Genomic DNA, 24,092 nt, shown 5'->3' with positions numbered 1-24,092 from the left:
CACCCAGTGTGCCAATCACCACAGGTACCACCTTGACTGGTTTGTGCCAGAGTATCTGCAATTCGATCTTTAAATCCTCGTATCGTGTCAGCTTTTCCAGTTGTTTCTCTTCAATTTTGCTGTCACCCTGGGATTGCAACATTGATGATCCATACTTTGTTTTCAAACACGATCACGAGGTCAGGAGTATTGCGCTCCAAAACTCTTGGCAGTCTGAATTCGGATGTCCCAGAGTAGTTTGATATGTTCATTTTCTGTAACCTTTTCAGGCTTGTGATCCCACCAGTTCTTTGTCGCAGGCAGATGGTATTTGTGGCACAAGTTCCAATGAATTATTACTGTTGTTGTTGTTATTGTTATTATTATTATTATTATTATTATTATTATTATTATTATTATTATTCTACTTATCCTCTCCACAAGGAGACTCAAAGCAGCTAACCAGTTCTTGTTTGGTATCTTCTGGGCTACAGACTGGAGATAACAATTTTCTTAAGTAAAACATCTGGATAGATGGCAACAGAACAGCTTGAGTTTCCAAGTGCTTTGCAGTATTTATTAAAATGCAAATTACTTCTCCTGGAAAGCTTGTAAGGATTGAGTGTGTAGAATCAGCTGCTCATCTGTGCTTCACAGAAAAGACAGTTGTCTTATTGCAAGAAGTCCCCAACTTTATTAGACCACTTAGTATATATAGGATTCTGAAACAATGTCATGAAACAATGTCATGAATGCCCTTGCAAAAGTTTTCATGCTATATATTAACTTATTCTTAACTGTTCTTAAAAATCAGGAGAGGCAGGAATTGTGGCAAGCATCAAAGAAAGTGTTTGTGGAGTCATTGATTCCTACAGATACCATGTTTGGATACTCAGGTTTATAATTATCTGTATGATACCAATAATACAATAACATCAAACTAGAGAGTGCCTCGACATTAAATCCCTATGGGGCTGGTGAGAAAGAAGAAAGAGATTTAACATCATCTGGATTTAGTGCCAGGTTTGGAAAAGAAGAAGTACGTTTTTTGAATTCTGCTCTAGTAGCTTAATTGCGTGAATGACATTTGAGTCAACTGGTTTTGAGCAATACCCTAGTCAGTGATCTTATTCCAGTAAATGATGTTCTTCTGTCTGCATTTGGACAGCCAGCCACCACTGTACAGGCCCAGCTATTTCTCTGTTCTTAGTTAGGTCCAGATTTGGAGTAGCAAAGCTGTTGTTGTTGTTGTTGTTGTTGTTGTTATGATTATTATTATTATTATTGAACAACTCAGTAGAATGATTTTTATATTTTGCACAAGAGCATGCTAGAACACTAAGGTGGGGAGTGTTGACCTAAGCAGAATATTATAATGTCCTTGCATGCACTATGTTTGGGTCTGTACATTGCCAACATTTATGGATCTTCAATTTAAGAGAGTTGCATGGATGAAGCTGAGACTATTGGTAGGAAGCATTTAGTGAATTTGCATCCATATCTGTTAGTCGTTCATCTATCAGATTAGAGGATAGGTTTTTCTTGCTCAGGTGAGAAGACTGTTTGTCATCTTGTCCTGGATAAGATCCTGGTTTCTCAATTAGTGTATTGCCGCTGGGATCCGTCCCAGTTTCTTAATTAATAGAGTGCCAGTTGGATTGTTACCTTAGGTTACACTGTTTCCCAAAGAGGGCTCTCAGTTCTTTCTGTCTGGTGAACAGGCTACACACTTGTCCTCTTTTGCAGGAATTACGTTTGCTTTGTCTCCTGATGTCTTCTTGCAGGAAAGGAACTGGAAGTAGGGACGTGTGAAATCACAGCATTGGACAGAGATTTGAGCCATCCCAAGAGGATGATCGCCAGGCAGACGGCACGGTGTTCCTGTAGGCGAGGCCAAGTCGCTGGGACAACAAAAGCAAAACCTGCCTGTGTGGATGGTAAGGCCAGCATTCAGTAATATTATTCCAGTAGTTCAAATGATACCACAATTGTGTATAGTCAGTTCCACATATATGGAATGCGGGAATCCAAAGCAGTTTCCAGTTGTAGAAACCTGGTTGGAAAAGCAATTGAATAACCAACAAAAACACCAGTTGCACAGCTGTCTTTGCAAATGCTTGCATAATTTGATGGGAAGCCAGTTGCAGAAGTGGGGGCTCCTGGAAAGCACATAAACAACATCTTACAGTTACCAGAGTTGTGAAAAACAACACAACCCTAATAGCATACTGTTGTGGAGACTGTGGGCCCTTCCACACAGCCCTATATCCCAGAAGATCAAGGCAGAAAATCCCACAATATCTGCTTTGAACTGAGTTATCTGAGTCTACACTCAGATAATATGGGATTTCCTGCCTTGATATTCTGGGATATAGGGATGTGTGGAAGGGGCCTGGATTCTCCATCAGAAGGGATGCATCAACTGCTTGCAGTAGCATGACCTATCAAGCACACCCAGAGCTTCTTAGGGCAGGGAGAAAGGTCTTTATTTTAAGATTAAGGAAAATGGCTGTAGCACCAATAAGTATGCACAGATAGGTTGGGTGTGTTCAAGACCCAAGGATCAGACAAAAACACAGACAAGTCAATAACAATAATATATTTGCTAAGACACAAGGGGAGCTTCAGTCAGCTACCCAAGTCCATTGTTTACCAGGCCACCTTGCCTGCCTTTTCTATTTCCTGGCTTTCCCTAAGTCCCTCTGTGATCTGAACTCTCTTGGGGCCCTTCCCCACAGCCATCTAACCCAGAATATCAAGGCAGGTAATCTACAATATCTGCTTTGAACTGGATTATCTGAGTCCACACTGTCATATAGCCCAGTTCAAAGCAGATAATGTGGGATTTTATACAGCTGTGTGGAAGGGGCCTTGGATAGCCTCCCCAATCAATCAGCCAAGGCAGTGCCTCAGGCGTCTCCTACTTTTCTTCACATAGTCTTTTCCTCCACTAACATCACCCTGAATTTAGGCTTGAAAGTGAAAGCTTTGTCTTCTTACTTCAATAACTTGCTTTAGTGAGCTGCACATCAGGAAGGAAGAGAAAATCTTTAAAGATGTTGAAGCATGATGAGGTTTTATCTGTTTTTGTGCTAGTGCACATCACAGTCTGTGAGAATTTCCCAGTGGCTTCGGAGACTGGTGATATCTTTTTCTGCTGCAAAACATCTCAGCATCATGGGAGATAAAGTGAAAATGTTCCCATTTGCAAAATTAAACTTTTTCAGTCAGACCTAAGATCAGTGCAAGGGAAATAGGTCATCTACCAACTTCGATTCCTGCCCACAATCTAGTAAAAATCAGGTAGACTACATGACAGAAGGATTCTCAGGAAGCAAAAGAGCTTGCAGAGAATGGAACAATTTCATCCCCCTCCCAGTGGCGCAGTGGGTTAAAGTCCTGTGCCAGCAGGACTGAAGACTGACAGGTCGCAGGTTCGAATCCGGGGAGAGGCGGATGAGCTCCCTCTATTAGCTCCAGCTCCTCATGCGGGGACATGATAGAAGCCTCCCACAAGGATGATAAAACATCAAAAAAATCATCCAGGCATCCCCTTGGCAACGTCCTTGCAGACGTCCATTTCTCTCACAACAGGAGCGGTTGCTCCTGACACGACAAAAAAAAATCCCCCTCCCTTACGATGGTGTCACCGGGTGCAATTTGCACCCGCTGTGGGATGCTACGGGTTGAGTCCCATGATACCTCAGTCTTGAGCTGTGGAAAACTGGTTAGTCTCCACAAAAGTGTTAATTTATAATCTAGGTAACTGTCCTGCCTGATCCCATTTGTGGAGTTGCTGCATACAACTAGAAAATCAGAATGGGAAACACCCCAAATACTCTCTTTGTCCACTCCAGCCTTACAGGGAGGAGGCTTTAGTGAGGCACTGCTGTGTGGGCATGTATTGCCTTGTGTTGCTATGTGCTGCACTTGTGCCACAGCAACATGCTACATAGTGTTGCTATGTGTGTGGTGGATGTGTCCCTTGCCTGTGGGTGGGCTTTTGATACATGTTTTGAGTATGAGGCTATTCTAAGCCTGCAGGTGGCTATTAACTCATAATCGGAGGTGTTATAACTACAGCACAAAGAATAATAGATTTGATTCATTTTCCATTCTCCGCCAATATTTTCCCTTTATTCTGCTCTTTCTTCTACTCATCCTATTATTTTTTTTACCCTTTCTTTTGCAAGGTGCTTTCACAGTGATGGAAAATGTAATTGTACAATCTTGTACCTCAATGAGTGAGTGTGCATAAGCCTTCAAGCAACCCAATGAATTTCATAGCATTTTCTTAGGCAATTAAAACTCAGATGTGGTTTTGCCAGTTCTTTTTTCTGAAATATGGCCTACAGCACCTGATATTCATTAGTGGTGTCTCATCCAAGTCCTAACCAGTGTTGACCTTGCTTAACTTCCAAGATCAGACACTCAGAAGTAAATCCCATTCTCTCCCCCTTTCCCTGTTTTTTTTTCTTGTAGTACAGTTTGCTCTCTTGTAATTAAATATAGGGTTGAAATCTTAATCCTGTTATTTAGCCTTGTATCATAATGCCCAGTTCTTATTCAATTGAGGGCCATGGGGGACGTTTTACAGGGTTCATTTGGGGATTACCATAATAATCTTAACTGCATCTTTATGTGAACCCATCAAATGGACAGCAGCAGAGAGGCATCTTTAACAGATGGGTAAGCCTGAATCTTCTTTCACCCCTAGCCACCAAAGGTATGCTGACTCTGGATAAGGGGAGCGATAGTCCACCAAAGCCTGAGCATGCAAAAATTATATTTTTGTTTTTAAATCTGTTGTTGTACGTATGACTAATTTCTGTTCCTATCGTTTGCCTCCCTTTCTTTCCACACCCTTCTCTCTCCCTTTTCCTCTCTCACAATATCTGTCTGGCAGCTCAGATCATTGTCAACAGACAGTGGTGTGGGATGGAGCCCTGCGACGACGGGGAACAATGCACATTGCTAATAAATCGTTCAGGTTGGAGCTGCACTAGACAACTGGGACGAATAAAAACAGTCACGGTAAGTCTCTTTTAACCAGTCAAGATGAGAAGGAAGGGGACCCGATGATAACAATTTGGTTCTAGAATAAGTCAACATGCTGGGTAGGGGATTCTGGGAATGCATTTCTTGTAAATGCATGTAGGAGAGTGCAATCTCCGTCAAGCCTGCAGCTTGACGTTTGGCTCTAGACTAAGTGTACATGTTGGGTTGGCCATATTGGGAACTGCATTCATTATTAATGTATGCAGGGGAGTGCAATCTCCGTCAAGCATGCAGTTTGGTGTTCTGAGCATTATAGCCCTCAAACTTCCAAAGGCAGAGTAGATGTGTCATGCAGCTGCTGGACTCGGAAAGTGTTGCTAGATGTAGCCAGCAATGACCAGGGAAATGCATATTGGTCACGTAGAACTCTTGATTCCACTTTCCACAGTATTCTACAAGCCCAAACCAAGATTCTGTTTGTATTGGTATGTTATCATAGCCATCCACTCCCCCAGCAATTCTACTTTCTTCACACTTGCACAGCAAAGAGGCAGAGGTAAAGAGGGAGGGCTGCCTGCTCCATGCCATCTGTTTCTTAGATTCCTGGCTTTGAATTATAGGCAGTGTGGGAAATATAGGCAGTGTGGGAAGGCTGGCTTGGAAAGTCAGCTGTGCCATGAGACAGGTGATTTTCTAAGCCGCTTGTTCTTTCTGCCTTGGTTTCTGAAAGCCAAGAATCTGGGAAACATTGCAGATTGGGCAGCTTTCTCTTTCCGGTGCTGCACGTCTGCCTTGTTCTTTTCTATGTTCCACCTCCACAAGCATGGTTACACTACTAGTAAAGCCTATGGGAGTACAACCTGTAGTTTGGAAACAATTAGTTACAAATAATTAATTATTTGTGATGATTGCCAAAATGTTGGGTGAGTGGGGGGTTGGCAACAAGTGAAGCATAACTAACATACAGTACAGTAAGACTCCTATATCTGTGTGAAATATACAATTTGCAACCAGGTCACCATTTCCTGAAATTATAGATATGATCAAACACCATTACATTACAGTAACTAACTTCTAGCCCCAGTATGCCATGGAGTTGTGTTGGAGGACTTCGAGATTCACAGAAAGGTCTAGGAATTTGGTAGGACTTCTGGTGCAAAACTGTGGTAACTTCTGGGGAAAGCATACCATAGTATTTCTTGGAGGATCTAGCACAGTGGTTCTCAACCTGAGGGTCCCCAGGTGTTTTGGCCTACAACTCCCAGAAATCCCCGCCAGTTTACCAGCTGTTGGAATTTCTGGGAGTTGAAGGCCAAAACCTGGGGACCCACAAGTTGAGAACCACTGATCTAGCAAATTCCTAGAGAGACCATTTTTCCCTGGGCACAGCAATTGAAACTGCAGATATGGATTCCTTTAGTAATGGGCATCTTACTGTTTAATTGTAATGCAACAAAGAAAATATCTCCACTCCTTTTGTTGCATAACTGTAACTTTTAAACTTAGTGTTTAGTTTTAACTTTATTTATAAACACTATAAAAATAACAAAAATAGTTACAGGTTTACAAAACAAGTTGTTTCAGTATGTTTTGTAGGATAGGGCAGTGAAATTCAAATATTTAAGAGAGGGATGTAACTAATAGAACTATTTTAGTTATTCACAGTGAGAAAATAGATACATTCAAAATATATTAATGTAAAGATAACTAGTAACCTTTGTGGAACATTGGAGCATAAGTGATTTTTTTAAAGAATTCTCCAACCATTTTTTTTGTTTTAAAGAAGGCATCATAGGGCACTTAAAAGCCACCTAGATTTGATCAGCATCCATAATTCCATAGATGGCAATACTTCTTAGGTTGGATTGAAATTTATTTATTTATTTATTTATTTGGTGCATTTGTTAACCGCCGCTCTCAGCCCTAGGGCGACTCGCGGCGGTGTACAACATATAAAAAGCATATTTTACAGTCAACTACAATGGCAAAGAACAACAAATCACTAATACATTATCATTTAAATTACACTAAAATAATCCACTTTGTCTTATCATAGAATCATAACCAATCTCGTAGTCTATATTCCGTTCCAGTTGTCATTTCCAGTTACTGTAGCCTTTAGTTAAATGCCTTCTCGAATAGCCATGTCTTCAGGCTCTTCCGGAAGGACATAAGGGAGGGTGCCTGTCTGATGTCAACAGGGAGGGTGTTCCACAGCCGGGGGGCCACCACTGAGAAGGCCCTATCCCTCGTGTGTTCATGTCTCAGACACCACAAAACCACTTGTTGTTTTTGCTGCAGTTAACAATTCTATCCATCCCAACACGTCTGAAGATTATTATTGTATCATGATGAACAATTGGTGGTTATATTTAAAGATGAATTTGGAATTCATAGAATCACAGAATCATAGAATAATAGAGTTGGAAGAGACCACATGGGGCATCTAGACCAACCCCCTGCCATACAGGAAAAACACAATCAAATTATCCCTGACAGATGGCCATCCAGCCATGTTTCCAAGGAAGGAGCTTCCACCACACTCTGAGGCAGAGAGCTCCATTGTTGAACAGCTCTTACAGTCAGGAAGTTCCTCCTAATGTTCAGGTGGAATCTCCTTCCTGTAATTCGAACCCATTGCTCTGAGTCCTAGTTTCCAGGGCAGAAGAAAACAAGCTTTCTCCCTCCTCCTTATGACACTTTTCCATATGTTTATACATGGCTATCATGCCTCTTCTCAACTTTATCTTCTGCATGCTAAACATACCCAGCTCTTTAAGATGCTCCTGATAGGGCATGGTCTCCAGACCTTGGATCATTTCAGTTGCCCTCCTCTGGACTTATTTCAGCTTGTCAATATCTCTTTTAAAACTCTGATGCCCAGAATTGGACACAGCGTTATTCCAGGTGAGTTCTAGCCAAAGCAGAATAGAGAGGCACCATGACCTCCCTTGATCTAGACACTATACTCCTATTGATGCAGGCCAAAATCCCATTGGCTTTTTTAGCTGCTGCATCACACTCTTGGCTCATGTTCAATTTGTTGTCCACAAAAACTCCAAGATATTTTTCACATGGATTGTTGTCAAGCCAGGCATCACTCATCCTATACCTTTGCATTTAATTTTTTCTGCCTAAGTGTAGTATCTTACATTTATCTTTATTGAAATTCATTTTGTTAGTTTTGGCCCAGCTCTCTAATCTGTCAAGGTCATTTTGTGCTGCAATTTCAACATCTCAGGAAAATAATCCTGCATTACAGCAACCCAGTAGCATAATTCCCCTTTCCCTTCTCCCTGAACTGTATAAAAATTAGAATTCTTCCCTCACTCATTGTCTATTTTCCAATTTAACACAGGAAATTACCTTGGGATAGCCCATCACCATGAGAGCATTCGCACATCCCTTTGAGCAGTTGCACAGGAAAACAGTATTATAAATGACTTAGTGGTGGCAGGAAGATCCTGCCATGTGTCTAGACTCATCCACTTCATCATGCCCTACTCTTGACAGGAACAGTACTCTCAAGTGGCCCTTGACATGCCCCCTCCTCCAAAAGCTATTCTGAAAAAGCAGGTTTGCTTTGCCTGCAAATGGAAGAAATTCAGTAGATATCTAAAAGGCCATCCAAGCCCCACTTCTGTTCATCAGATTAGTGTGGAAAAAGAACAGGAGGAGAAAATGTGGTAGCTCAGACAAATGGCACAAACCTTTCACCTCACACAGTATGACATTATAATTAAGGTGTGAAGAGCGGATCTGAAGAACACTGTCATTAAATACAACTGGAGCACATCTCTACTAATGTAAATTATATTAATTTGTTTGACACCACTTGTGGCTCAGTGATGTGGAAGCATGGGAGCTGTGGTTTTACAAAGTCTTTTGTCTTCTCTATCTCACCAAACTACAGGGTTAGTCAAAATTCATAGGCCAATAAGCCATTCAATTGAATGGCTTATTGGCCTATGCATTTTGACTAACCCTGTACAACTCCCAGGATATTATAGTATTGAGCTATGGCAGTTAAAGTAGTGTCAAACTTCATTAATACAACAGTGTAAATAAACTCTATTAAACATTAAGAAGTGGGGAAGGAAAACCAAAAACAGGAGAAGAAAAGGTAGATCACAAGTAAACTAAAGCTCAAACACAATCCTAACACTAAAATCATAAATACAAACTAGCCAATACATCAATACTAATATACTAAACATCCACTAAGGCTGGATCTACAATGCCATATAATTCAGATTATCAAATCAGATAATACAGATTATCTGCTTTCAATTGGATTATATGAGTCTACATTGCCATATAATCCAATTAAAAGCAGATAATTTAGATTTTATATGGCAGTGTAGAGGGGTCTGAGCCTGGAGCTACATTGCCCTATATCCCAGGATCTCATCTCAGATTGTCTGCTTTGAATTGGATTATATGAGTCTGCACTGCCATATAAACCAATTCAAAGCAGATAATCCAGATTTTATATGGCAGGGTAGATGGGGTCTGAGTCTGGATCTATACTACCCTATATCCCAGGATCTGATCTCAGATTGTCTACTTTGAACTGGATTATATGAGTCTATACTGCCAGATTATCAGGGATCAGATCCTGTGATACATGGCAGTATGGATACCGTCAGAGAAATATATTATTCTGCCATTACAGATTGAGTTAAGGCCCTTTCCACACTGCTCCTGTATCCCGGGATCTGATCCCAGATAAACTATTTATCCCAGATTATATGGTAATGCAGATTCATATAATCCAGGTTAAAGCAGATAATCTGGGATCAGATCCTGAGATATAGGGCCGTGTAGAAGGGGCCTATATCTCATCACACATCTTTGCTGTGTGATGTTTTAATTCACTTCAAGTGTATATACACATGTGAATTAATATGCCTGTATCTGCATATGTATGTCTGTGTGTCCGTGTACATATGCATGCATACTTGTGCTGCAAACTGTGTCCCTAGGCACAGGATGCTTGCAAGATGGGTTTGTCTCTGGGAAATAATGGACAGTGTCCAGCATCCAGAGTGCTTGGGAATTAACTTTCACGCATCATTGGAATTGAGATGGTTCCCGGAAATCCTGGGAACTGAAGCTGGCCTCTTGCTAGGATGAGCCGTGACAGAAATTGCAGTGCATTTATTTCTTCCAGTTTATCCTGTGAGTGCAGGGGAAGCATCGCCTAGCCCGGCTGCCTGGGGGGAAATCAGCCTTGCTAATAGAGTTTGCACATGAGCTACACATGAGGACTTTGCTGGCTATTTATATAACTGGCTCACAGGACCCACATCAGGCAATTTGTTTTGTGGCATTCGCTGCAGGCAACTGGGGGATTGTACTCTCCAAGGCCCTCTTAAAGCGTCTGCTGCCCAGACAGGTAGCGACGGATCTAGATGCATCTTAGACAAAGCTCTCCTGCACAAAATAAGGCCTGCAGAATGAGCTGGCAAAGCCTGTTCTCAAAGCTCTCTTCTCAACACAGGACGGCAGCAGCATAGTAAGTGGCCCAGACCACTGCCTTGGCAAAGATATACAGGCAGTCCCCGAGTTACAAACATCCAACTTAGATATGACTCACAGTTAAGAATGGGAGTGAGACAACAAGAAGTGAGAGAATCTACTCATTGGAAAGGAAATTCACTTCTGAAAGAGTTATCATGGGGAAAAGGTGTGTCTACTGAAGCTTTAGCATCAATCTTTGCTTCCATAACAAGCCAATTTTTTCAAAATCCAATTGTCACAAGGACAGCAAGTGTGCTGAAATCTTCTGAACAGGTGCACAAACAGAAAAACAAGTACCACAGGGGTGTTAACCCTTCTCTGTGCTATCCAAATTTCTGTATGTATGTATGTATGTGTGTGTGTATGTACTGTATGTATCTGTGGATCTGTGTGTGTGTGTGTGTATGGCTGGAGTTATACATTACAAATGCAAAACTCCAGCCATATACGTACGTACGTACATACATACATATATAGTTCTGATTCACAAACAAATTCAATTTAACAATAAATCTGCAGAACCTATCTTGGGTTGCTGTGAGATGTATGGTCGTGTTACCAAAATAATACATTTAAATGTGTTGTAGAAGGCTTCTTGTCTGGAATTTTCCTGTTAACTTTCAAAAAGCAGGGAAATTCTAGACAAGAATCAACCAGGGCCAGCTAACACCTCCCAAGAAAGGAGTCCCCCAGGCAGCAATCAGCCAGGCTTTGGAGCGACAAGGCCATTACATTCTGATTAAGGTAGCCAATTGCAACATCTACATTTGTCTCAAGCAGACAAGAGTTCTTTCTCCCACCCTGGACATTCCACAGATACAGAAACTTCACTTGCCTAGTTTCCAACAGACCTCACAACCTCTGCGGAAGCCTGCCATAGATTTGGGTGAAATGTCAGGAGATAATGCTTCAGGGACATGGCCATACAGCTCAGAAAGCTCACAGCAATCCAATGATTCTGGCCATGAAAGCCTTCAACAACACATAGAACTTCTCTTGTTCGTAACTTGGGCTCTGCCTGTATATGCATTACTGTTGGGTTTTTTTAAAAAAATGGTTAATATAACAATTTAACTTGCAATGAAAGTACAATGGGCCCTTGCTATCTACAATGGCTTGGTTTGGTTCCAGAATGCTCAAGTTCCATTAGATACACTGGTATCGTAAAATGGTGTTCCTTATATAAAATGGTAAAATCAAGGTTTGTTTGTTTTTTTGGTGGGGGAGGGATAGTTTCAATGGTAGAAACAATGGATACAGAACCTTTGAATTTAGAAGAGCATCTGTAGTATACATTAAAAATATAAAGAGAGAAGAAGAAGAAAAAGAAAAAGAGAGGTGAAAGGGAAAAAAGGTCCAACCCCCTCTCCTGGCTTTATGAAAGTAAAGAAAAAAGAAATACTGTTCAACCATTAAAGATCCAACTAAATAATCCTGCAAAAGTACTAATAACCATAACCACAGATTATTAAATTGCTAAATGTCTTATTGCTAAAAATATCCATAAATGGTTTCCAGTCTTACAAGTTATGTGTTCATTTGTTCTAACTCTGCAACCTTGGCAATTCATTCTTCCATCATTGGTGCTTTAACCCATTTCCAAGTTGGAGTAAACTATATCCTTGCTGCTGTTATCATATATTGAAGTAGTGGTTCATATTTACTCGCCATTTCTTTATCCATAATGCTAAAGAAAAGCATTTCTAGTAACACTGCAAAAACCACCTTTAATTTATTTCTGAATTCGCATATAAATCCTAAAGCAATGACATTTTGCCTTCTTACAAGTGTACTAAATATGAAAAAGGAGCCTTCCTTATCTTGACATCAACATTTGCTAGAAACATTCTGGGACACTTTTGACAGCTTATTTAGAGTTAGATCTAAATATACATCATCTTAGAATCATAGAATTGGAAGAGAACTCATGGGCCATCCAATCCAACCCCCTGCCAAGAAGCAGGAAAATCACATTCAAAGCACCCCCGACAGATGGCCATCTAGCCTCTGTTTAAAACCCTCCAAAGAAGAAGTCCCCACCAGACTCTGGGCAGAGAGTCCCACTGCTGAACTGCTCTCACAGTTAGAAAGTTCTTCCTAATGTTCAGGTAGAATCTTATCCCAGTTTCCTGTATTTCACAAACTATTTATACACTTTTAAAATTACATGTTCATCGTCTTTGCATAACCCTGAATAACGGCTATGGCTAAATTTCTCTTATTTGGATTAGATTTGTTTTTAAATTGTATATAAGCAAACATTTAAGACCTTTGTGTTCCATAAAAATCTCTCTTGGTTTAAACTTCCAATACATCATAATCAATCAACTATCTCAAATTTTAAACATTATTTCATTTTTAAAAAGCTTTCTGCAGTGAACTGGTTAATATTATCTTACAAAAATGTTTACCTATGCCAAATTTGTAGCCTTTTAACACAACAAATATTAAATGCAACATCTACTGCACTTTATTGTACCAAATGTAAATACACCAACTAAATCTTAAATTTTGTCCTTCAGGTTCTAAGAGTCTCACATCTCTAAGCAACATCCATTTTTTCAAGCATACAAAACAACAGTCCTCATAATACAATTTGGCATTAGGCACTCCCAAGCTGCCCCCCTTTTTAAAGCTTCATACAGAGTTTTAAATTTTATTCTGGGTTTCTTTGCCTGCCAGACAAATCTAGAAATCTCTTTCTGCCATTTCACAAAAGGTATTCCATTTTTATCATCAGGGTCATTTGAAAGAGAAAGAAAAGCCTTGGCGACACATTTGTTTTTATTACTGCAATTCTACTTCAAAGATACATATATTTAACTCTTCTCATTTTTCTAAGTTTCTTTCCTTTCCAGGCTTTTTCTTGGGTGTTTTGAAATAATAAACTGTTCTTCATGATTGTAACACCCAAATATTTAAGCATTTTTTCTGCTTTGAACTTTTTCAAAGCACTTACTTCATTATCCATCTCTGAAATCATATTTTTAGGCAGCAATTCTGTTTTGTCACAAATTCACTTCAAACCCAGAGCAAATACACACACACTGCTAGTCTTCTTCAGGGTATGTGGCAATAGCAGCATCTGGAGGAAATGCTAGAGATGTCTTGATTTCCAAGGATGATGATGAGGCAGGAATCGGGAGCTTCTGGACTTCTAGAAATTGCCAGACTAAAGTTCCCATCATTCCTCACCATTGTTTATGCTGGAAAAGTCTGATGGGAGCTGCAGTGATATATTCTATCTGAAGCTGAACCAGGGCAGAGGTGACAGGTACATCATTCCTGTACTATGAGAGATGTGGTGGCTCACTCTTCAGACTATGAACCATGCTTTAAATGTATGAAGGTACCTCCCACACCCTGGTTCCTCCCTTCCACTAACCTCCTTCCTCACCTGCTGCTTTAACAGAAGAGAAAGGGCAGTGAATGAATGTGCTCCTTCCTGCCTAATAATGTTGGAAGCAAGGCTGTTCAATTCATGGTCCTCTGGAAATTGGCTGGTAACATCCAACAGTCAATATGGCCAGTGATGGCGGAATGTGGGGATTTACAATTGTCCATCTCTGGTTCCAAAGAGAAGGACTGCCTCATTACAAAATGAGCACACTGGATTCAGCCCCCTCCTCCATTTTTCTGCTTACAAAAAGGTAAACTAAGACTGTAAGGAAAATGATCGTTCATGGTCACCATAATATTTGAGAAACTTTGTAGATGAGAAAAATGGTGAATACTGACTTGCATAGATGAACAGAGGAGAAAAGCTTTTGAAAATATCTTAAAACTAGGCTTGGAGGTCTTTGAGGAGAGGAAAAGAAGGGATGCAGAAGAGGAGAAGGGAAGCAAAGGAGGGTAGAAGAGAGGGAGGGAGGAAGTTGATCTAGACAAGGAAAAAGAAGGAAGGAAAAGGAATGCATGGAGTTAGTGAATGGAGACCTGCTTGAGAGCAGAGAGACAACGTGGGATGGCTCTGTTCCCATCCACATGAGACACACCAAGGGAAAACAATCATAGGAGTGATCTTGGGAGGGGGAATATTTCCCCAATTCCCCTGATGTACATTTTCTCGTAGTTCTTACCAATGTTCAATAGCTTTTTGGAGTATGCTGCTTATTGTATTAGAAAGGTTAGAGGGGACAGATCCTATTTTCCCCCAGAAAGTACTGTTGACAACAAGAGTTGAATGGGGATGGTAAAATGATCACGATCACTATCCCTTCCCTTCTGCAGAAAGGTAGAAACTTGAAAAGATGTTTAATAATTTGCATTTTACAGCAGAGCATGTGCAAGTAACTACATATCCACACAACTGCCTTCTCAGTGGCAGAGCCAACTTTTCAGAAGTTCTCCTGAATTAATGGCAATGCTGCTTGGGGGATTCTGGCAGCCACTGTCCAAAAAGGATTCTGGCTCCCCCACTTTGATGCTGAAACTAGCCCTTGGCTAATCTGGCCACATGAGTAGGGGGATGCTGAGAGTCATAGTTGAAAGAAAATAACTGCCCTTGAAGTTTGATGAGAACAAAATCACTTACATTGAGTAGGTGTTACAGGAATCTCTGTTAAGTTACTGGAAAGTCTCCTTCACCCAGGGTGGGAAAAGATGTGAACAGGGGATTTCTGGTACCTCTGTAAAGCATCTCTGTAATTCACTTTTAAAAACAGGTCAAGAGATTATTTTCTTTTCAAATCATAAGCCCATCTCAGCAAACCATGCCTAGTTTTTCAAAAAACCAAACCTTTGAAGACCTGTGTATTTTCAAGACATTACAAATAGCACACAACACAATGGGACAAGTGGGTGCCAAGGCTACAGCAGCAAAAATTCATTCTTTTGTGATCTGCCAGAAAGAGCCCAATATGTTACTGAAACTTGGCTTACTGTCAACACAATTTTTCACAGAGCTCTATTTGTTTCCCTGTGGGCAAAACACAATTTTAAAAGGACACCATCTTGTCTTTCAGAGCTTCCTTGACATTACTCATTAACTATGCGGACAATCTCCTGGAATTTGTTAATCACTTTCCTGTTATGTGGTATACATTCTGTCTTGAGTTTCTATTATCACGGTTTTAAATAACATCCGGAAGGGATTTGACCTTCTTGACTCTCTAATTCAGCTTATGTTTAACTAATCCCCTTAAGGTTTTTTAAAAAAGAAATTTCCTTATTTGAAATGAAATATGCCTACATTAGATTTTCTGGGCAACTTCACCTTTAAGCAGATGTGATGAATTTGATAACACTCTCATCACCATTCTCAATCAGTTTGACAACTCCAGGGTACCTTCCACTTGGTGTCCCATTGGTGTCTAACTGTTCTAAGGTTTAGTCATTTATCATAGCTAGCAATGTCCCAATTTGCATATACATTTGCCTATTCAATATAAAAATAGTTGAAGTCATCACGTATTACACATTTTTTCCTCCTATGGTGGCCTCCTTTATTTTTTTCTCCACCCATCTTCTGAAGCATCAGTCAGTGAAATGGCAGTATATCAATTGTATCAAAGTTCTTCTTAGACCTAATGCAACTTGTGGCCCCTGACATGCTTTTAGACTAACTCCCACTATCTCTACTCATCATAAGTTGTCCTAGCTAGGACTGATGGAAGTTTCATTTCAACAGCGTTAGTAGGACCACAAGTAGTCCAACCTGGACTTAATAGCAGACATGGGAACCATGGAGCTCTCCAGATGTTGCTGGACATCAAACATCAGCAACCATAATGTTGAGGAATGATGGGAGATAAAGTTCAACAATGTTTGGGAGAGATACATGTCACCCATTCCTGATCTAGAGAGACCATATCCAGAGGTGTCATTTTGTGCAAATCTGTTGCTTAAGGAAGTTTTGTTTTCATTCTTACACAAATGTCAAATCCCACAGATTCTACTTTCATGGGTATTTCCACCAGTTCTTCCAAAAGTTGTTGTACAAGATATTGTAAAAGGTGTTCTGTAAGCTACTGTACTATTTTCAAAAAATGTTTTGCAACCCATCAGAGCTTCAACAAGTTAGATGTTGCTTGTATTAGTTTTGCTATTTGTTTAATTAGTGGTGCAAAAGTGAAAAACTTTGGCTCTCTAGATTTTTCTACAACTCCCATCGGCCAATAGTCAACATAGACCTGCCTTCCAAAAACCTCTGTTGGGCCACAGTAGCCTGGCCCTGTCCTTAAGGAAAAGCTCACATTCTGAACCAGATGCCCCTCATGTCTATCAGCCTTCCTTCAGAAATCAACTTGAAAGCTGCTTTGCAAACTTTTAAATGTGAAAATCCCAGCAATCTGGTTCCATTGCCATTCAGGTGGAGCCTGTCTCTTTCAGCTTGTCCCAGCAAGTTCTCCGGTGCCTGACAAATCTAAACCTTGCCTCCTGATGCCACTGTCTCATCTGTGCATTGAGACTCCTCTGCATGTAATTTTCTGGCTGTTAAGGGAAGATAAATCCACCTTGGGCTTTGGGGAGAGGGGGGCAGAGGATGGCGGACGGGCACGACTCATCCATATTTATCAAATACAATCGCAGATTTGGCAAATCCTGTCCAATCGTCCCAGCTCTATTTTGCATTATTAAATATTCATACATGCTGGTTGACAACATGGAGTTTGCACATTTTTGGCTGCTGAATCATTTATGTACAATCAAAGGAGACACAGAACCCCACCAAGAAAGCTTTTCACCACTAACTCTCATCTACTCAGCTATGGCCTCTTGCCATAGTTTTCAGGCAAGGGCAGAATGTCTCCTTAATAACCACCCCACCCTCCCAGAACTGCACAGAACATGCAATCCATAATTTTCATTAGTTTCATTCCATAGAGCCTAATAACAAACATTCATATTTTTGAGAAGGGGACAAAGACATTTCTCAAGTATGTGTGAGCCATCCCACTAAAGGGGAATGGAGGTTCCGGTTATGGTGGTATATATAGAATGAATGACTCCTACATTTAAAAGTAATCAGGCTTGTACTGAACTCTGCAAGATTTTTAAAAGTAATTCCCCCCCCCCTTTTTTTTTTTTTGCTGGGAATAAATCCACACTAATCTAGACCTTTGAGCAGAGAGCCTGTCCCACCCCTTCCCTTATAAAGCTCCCAGACTTCCATATCATTCTCCTGCCATAGGAAAAGGCTGAGCAAGGGATTAGGGAAGAAAATTCGGAACGAATGCACTTAAACCTGTTACAATCTGTCACCTGCCGGAGTCAAGCATGTTGGTGGGACTTAACAGGATCAGAGCAAGCTGATTAGGGACAAGTCGGTGAGTGCACACATTCACACTTCTTCCCTACTTTCCCTCCTTCCAGTGTACAAAGGAGCCAAACCCCAGTCCTTACACCAAATGCACCTGATTTTCCTGAATTCACAACGACATTGAATATGAAATTCTCATCCCATTTGTTAGTTTTTGAGGCTGCCAAACTTAAAGTCTTCTTGGTGCAGCATATGTACAGTCTGCAACTTTTACATCTTAGTGTGCTTGGGGTTGCCCATTTGTACACTCATTTCTGTATATTGAAAACTGCTTGTACTGCTTGTACTAATATATTCATTGTAAGGAGGGGAAAAGTTACTACTTCATCTATAACTCACAGAATCCCCAGCTGATGAATTCTGAATTTGTAATTCAAAATGTACATTTTCCAAGCTCTGGGCAGCAAGGAGGGAGTTGTAGTTATTGTTCATTCATTCAGTTGTTTCCGACTCTTTGTGAACCCATGGACCAGCCCACGCCAGAGCTCCCTGTCGGCCATCACCATCCCCAGTTCCCTCAAGGTCAATCCAGTCACTTCAAGGATGCCATCCATCCATCATGCCCTGGGTCGGCCCCTCTTCCTTTTTCTTTCCATTTTCCCCAGCATCACTGCCTTCTCTAAGCTTTCCTGTCTTCTCATGATGTGGCCAAAGTACTTCATCTTTGCCTCTACTATCCTTCCCTCCAATGAGTAGTTGGGCTTTATTTCCTGAAGTATGGACTGGTTGGATCTTCTGGTGGTCCAAGGCACTCTCAGAACTTTCCTCCAACACCACAGTTCAAAGGCATCTATCTTCCTTCGCTCAGCCTTCCCTAAGGTCCAGCGCTCACATCCGTAAGTGACTACAGGGAATACCATTGCTTTAAGGAGGGAGTTAGCCAAATATAATAAAAGCTTCCTATTCAGCTATAATCAAAACTTTATTGCAACTTAGCTGTGTTTTAAATAGCCAATTGCTGTATCAACATTGAATCAACCTTGGAAATTGAACTTGATGCCACTGCCATGTATAGTATTCTGTGGATCTTTGACTGGATCATCATTTAAATACACTTTTTGAATTTGTAGCTGCATATAGCAAAAAAACATTTTTGTTTTTCCTTGTGTGCTGGGAAACATCATTGCCCCTGTGCAAAAAGAGCACAAATGGATTATAGAACAATATAAGAGACCTAAAGTTTGGTAAAATTTTTACTTTGAATGATCAGGAGTGAGGAGAAAGAAGACAGGAAGCATCTCCAGAAAGAGCTGGGAAAGACACCTGTCAGAAACTATTTGCACTCACTGTGGGAATTACTATGCCAGAACAAATGTAAGGCAGTAGATGTAAGGTATTCCTGTTTTGTTTTTCCCCCTCTAGGTCTCTTGACAACAATTGTGTGCTTCTCTGCAAGACCAGCTCCTCTCACTTCCTGTGCACTGGTGCCAGGGTTTGAAGACCGTCATCTCATCATGGAGGGAAAGGGACTGTTGACGACTACACTATGGGCTCAACCCTGTGAATCAGGATATGCCCTGTCTGTTTTTGCTCTTGGGTCTGTACATGGGACACCGAGGCTACCAGAACAGCATATTAGGATTGTCTGCGGGAGGTTTTGTTTTCTCTCTTCCCATTCCCCCCAAGAAGAAATTGCACCTATTTCTGGCTTAATTTGTGGAGTTTTGAGCTGAAGTACAGCTTTCTGTAACCATTTCCCCCTGTGGCAACAGAGCATTTGCCTTGGTACCCAAGATTACAGCAAGCCTCCTAAATTTGAGGAGAATGTATGCCTCCTTGAGACATATGGTCATGATAGACTGAGGTCGTTTCTAAGAGTCTGGGATGTTCTCCAGTTGCTGTGAAGAAAATGTTCTTTGTGCCTCTTCCTTTCACTCATCAAAACCCATCCAAAGGAGGTGAGAAGATGATAAAGGAACATGATGCCATGGCCACTCTGGACCATGGTCTGTTTTGCCTATGGAGGAAAAGAGTTTCCACGAAGACTTTGGAAGATACTCTGTTCATGCCACTCTCTGATAAAAGTTCCCTGTGCAATGGCAGGGTGATTACCCTGGACCAAAAATGTGTATTTCATGATCTTCTACTTTCCATTTGTGTTTACAGTGTTTACAGTGTTTTATTTCTAGAAATTTACTCATTGCACCCACCTAATCAACTGCTGAGAATCATTCACCAGTAATCAGGCCAAGCTTGGAAATTTGGGAAGCATTGATTCAATAGGATTACTTGCATTTTTCTATTAATGCATTCTGACTTTAGAAGGTATTCTTGGGATTGAGCAAGTATGTCTGACTTTAGAAAATATAAGCTCCCATCTGATTTGTCCCTTAGGTCAAATCCATCAACTGGTACTATATGGGAATTTACTGGAAAATGTTTGCTTTTCCCCCAGGGTGTAACATGAAGCAGGGGCTCTGAAAGAGATAAATTTTGATTATTGCGCCTTTGCCTGGAAAGGTTATCCCTCAATGTTATATTATTTAGGAACTAAAACTGCATCTGTGGAGCAGTTTCTCTCACAGTGGTTTGAGTGCTGTAATACTAACCTGCAAGTGGAAAAGAAGGCACCAATTTAGGCTGTGAGCTGGTGTTAATGCTAGTCTGGAATGTGCCATTCACAATAAACCTGCTCAACCTTGGTTGCCACTGGATTTACTGGCAACCAGAATGAGAACTGGCACAACTCCTTTGTGGTAGGCAGAAGAATGCAACATACAGAAGAGACAGATGTGGCTCTTTTTTATCCAAATCCTTGCCATTCTAACCCTGAAGATAACATCCTGTTTAATGCTGTTGCGCAAAAGCTTCACCAGCACCCGTAAGGAGATGGAGGCAACAGCAGTCATGGAGGCAGACACAGTATGACTAGTACCTTCACATGGCTGCTCCAGTAGTCCAGGGTGTTATGGTGGTCATAGAGTGATGGGATGGAGATGTAAGTCTTTCCACTGTGGATGAATGGGACTTGCATACCTTGAAAAAGTATCTGACTAATACAACCTCTATGAGAATTCTAGCCAGCAAATCCCAGTCACAAGTCCCGGAAAAAAAAAAACACATAATGCTCTATTACATATTCATCATTGTCTGCTCTTATTGGGTAGACTAAATAGAGGAAGCCACAGCCCTGAGTGTGGAGGGGTCTTGGAGGTCTGTTATTCACAGGGTCACTACAACCCTACAGCCATTTCTAGATTAGAAGGTGCTAGTTTCACATCTTGCCTATGCATGGCAAGGCCATGTCCTCCTCCGGACAACCCTTTATAAAAACACCATGGTCTCATGCTACAAGTCTCACAAGACCAAAAAGACTACAAGCTCCCAGTTTATTCACCCACTGCTGTTTTTTCTTGATGAGCTGTCCTGCTGATTTCAAGTCTTCCCCAAAGTAATAATGAAACTCCCTTAACTTCTTCCATTGTATTTATCTCACTTGCTTCAGAAGAGCCTGATTTTTTACAAAGCCTTCCAAGACTCACTGGGTGCTAGTGACCAATGTATGAAAAAGCAGTAGAAAGTCCAGCCCTCTTTACCTGTAAATATCAAAGTTCTTGAGGCCAACTCCCCACTCAACATCCTTTTATTGTCTTATTGTGAGTCGGACTCTTATGTTTTGAGAGCCTTTTCCACTGTAATCTCCAAACTTTGTGACATCAAGAAAAATGTTAGGAATTAAACTCTAACTTTATTACTCAAAGAGGGGATCCCCCCCTTGCTTCCTGTTTTTATGGTATATATGTATGCTTAGAGTTATAAACTACTCCTAACACTGATAGTAGTTTGTAGGTGTAATTGTAAACATCCGTGAAAATCCGTGAGCCAATCTGCAGCTCTTGAACGAGGAAATCCCATGAGCACACAGAAGGATGCAAAGATCTGTTCTGAGATTCAGAAACAAAAATGAAATGCAAGTATGATGAGTGCACCATTGGTGTGCTCCTACTAAGAATGGCTATAGAGGAATTGGGTTATAATAACATGTGTTATTATTAAACACGTTAACCAATTTTACACATTTTTCATTTAAACAATACAAAAATATCTAGGTTAATTCCGAAGAGGCCACAAAAGTTGTTCCTTGTCTGCTTCCTTTTGATATTGAACAAACTAACATGATGTCTCTCAGAAGATTAGTTACAGCAGGTGATATTAAAGCGGAAGTAATAAGAGACTTTGGGATGCTGTTTTCCTGGATAGCACTTCCTAGTCTTTTGTTGATGTCTCTCTTCAGCTGGCAAAGCGAACAGTGCGGGCACCACAAGATAGCACAGAAGTCCCCCAAGAGAGATCTGAGGATCCCGTATTTTGTCCAATATAACCCTGGACATGAGACAACCCACTGTGTTTCCTGGTCCCAAATATTCTGGTGCACAGAAATTTGAAAAAGCTAATGTTGCATTGAGGGAGCCCCCGGTGTCGCAGTGAGTTAAAGCACTGAGCTGCTGAGCTTGTTGATTGAAAGGTCGCAGGTTCGATCCCGGGGAGCGGCGTGAGCTTCCGCTGTCAGCCCTAGCTTCTGCCAACCTAGCAGTTCGAAAACATGCAAATGTGAGTAGATCAATGGGTACCGCTCCGGCGGGAAGGTAACGGCGCTCCATGCGGTCATGCTGGCCACATGACCTTGGAGGTGTCTATGGACAACGCCGGCTCTTCAGCTTAGAAATGGAGATGAGCACCACACCCCAGAGTCAGACATGGCTGGACTTAATGTCAGGGGACTACCTTTACCTTTACCTAATGTTGCATTTGCTATCTGGATGAAGACAAGATCCACTCCCTTGATGTATTTGGAGAGGAGACATTAACTCAAACAAGGAAGATATTTTTCCTGGCATCCTGTTGGTTTGTAATGAGTAGAACAGTGGTTGCCAACCTGTGGGCCACAGCCCAGCCATGGGCCATGAGAATGAAAATCCAGTTCGCAAACCTCCTTCCTTTTTATTTATTTTATTTTATTTATTTTATTTCCTCTCCTTTCTGCAGAGCTAACCAGCCCTGCCTCTTTTAGTACTAATTCTGGAGAGTGGGCCCTGGTTAAAATGGGACCTGGTCAAGTAGGCCCTGGTCAAAGTGAGTCCTTGTCAAAAAAAAGGTTGGGCACCACTGGAGCAGAGTAAACCCAAACAATCAATTGTGGAATGGTGAATCAACATTTCCATTTTTAAAAATGACCACTCTCTCTCTTTTGGATATGTTTAAACAAATGGTGGGTGGACACCTTTCAAACATGTTTTAGTTGTGTATTTCTACATGGCAGGGGATTGAATGAGATAATGCTTGTGATCCCAGGTCTTAAAATTTTATGATTCTACTCTAGTCAGGCCTTGCAATTGGACGTAGGGAAGCTATTAATAGTTGGGAAAATCATCTAATACCAGAGAGATAAGATCCCACTCTGAGTGCACACAAACACACAAGGTATGAATTGCTTTTTATTTGTCAGACAAACACAACTGCAGTTGGTTACATCTATTTTCATGGGTGGGAATCTGAAGCTCTCTGCATGTTTTCAGACTGCAAGTACTATAAATCATAGCCAGAATATTTAATAGTGACACACAAGAACAGTATAGTCCAACAATGCCTGGAGGGGTGTCTTGTAACTGAGCCCTAATGTCAGTAACTAAGTTTATATTTAATTTAGTTTAATTTATATCCCAGCTTAGTCCTGGCATGGGAGTCTATTAGGAGAAAAGTTGCAACTGGGACTTCTCACTGCACCAGTATTTCCATTTAACTATAACAGCACTTAAATGTGTATCTATGTGTCTCCATGGAGACTGGCCAGAATTTTCTTTCATGGTCTACATTGCATAACTTTACACATACTTATCTGTATATCAGTGGCACTATGGAAACCTGTTAGAGCGAATTGTGTTTTATCAGACCACTGGAAAGGGTATTGTGATACACATCAGACTTTACCAATGAGCTTCAGTACTCCTTAGCCAATGCCCCAAAACACATTGGTTCCATTGTACATTGGTCCTGATGAGTACTGGTCACCTTACTAGCTCTTCTCTATAGCAATCATTTGGTAGCTCCATGCTGAATATGGATTCTGTGAAATTCTATTTCCCAAAGAGATACATCCCTTACTGAAATCTGGCCATAGTTTATGTCCTTTCTCTCTCTCTGAATGCACTTCCAATTGATGCTGTTAATCCAGGAGTTTGAAGAAAAGATTTAGGCAGTTTATAAACCAAATAAGAACAATTTATTTTGAGAAGCAAGCTCTAGGAAGAAGAGAAGGAAGAAAGGTAGGATTATGGCTGGGGCTGGAAATGTTTACACACACTAAGCTAAGGAGCAACCATCTATGGGAAGT

The 24,092-nt window shown here is 40.9% G+C and overlaps 1 protein-coding gene across 1 annotated transcript in view; it reads left to right on the top strand.

Annotated features, from left to right (window-relative positions):
* LOC132773735 (chemokine-like protein TAFA-5) overlaps positions 1–21,461 on the top strand; it is a 42,806-nt gene extending 21,345 nt beyond the window's left edge. The window contains exons 2-4 of the mRNA XM_060773175.2: positions 1,764–1,916; positions 4,886–5,013; positions 19,124–21,461. Coding sequence (XP_060629158.1) covers positions 1,764–1,916; positions 4,886–5,013; positions 19,124–19,132 — 290 coding nt within the window. The 3' untranslated portion in view covers positions 19,133–21,461. The remainder of the gene's footprint in view (positions 1–1,763; positions 1,917–4,885; positions 5,014–19,123) is intronic.
* Positions 21,462–24,092: the final 2,631 nt, after the last annotated feature.

The sequence above is a fragment of the Anolis sagrei genome, chromosome 4, assembly GCF_037176765.1.
Source record: "Anolis sagrei isolate rAnoSag1 chromosome 4, rAnoSag1.mat, whole genome shotgun sequence".
In the NCBI taxonomy this organism is placed as follows: Eukaryota; Metazoa; Chordata; class Lepidosauria; order Squamata; family Dactyloidae; genus Anolis; species Anolis sagrei.
The sequence above is the reverse complement of the archived record's forward strand: the minus strand, read 5'-3'. Positions and strand labels throughout refer to the sequence as shown.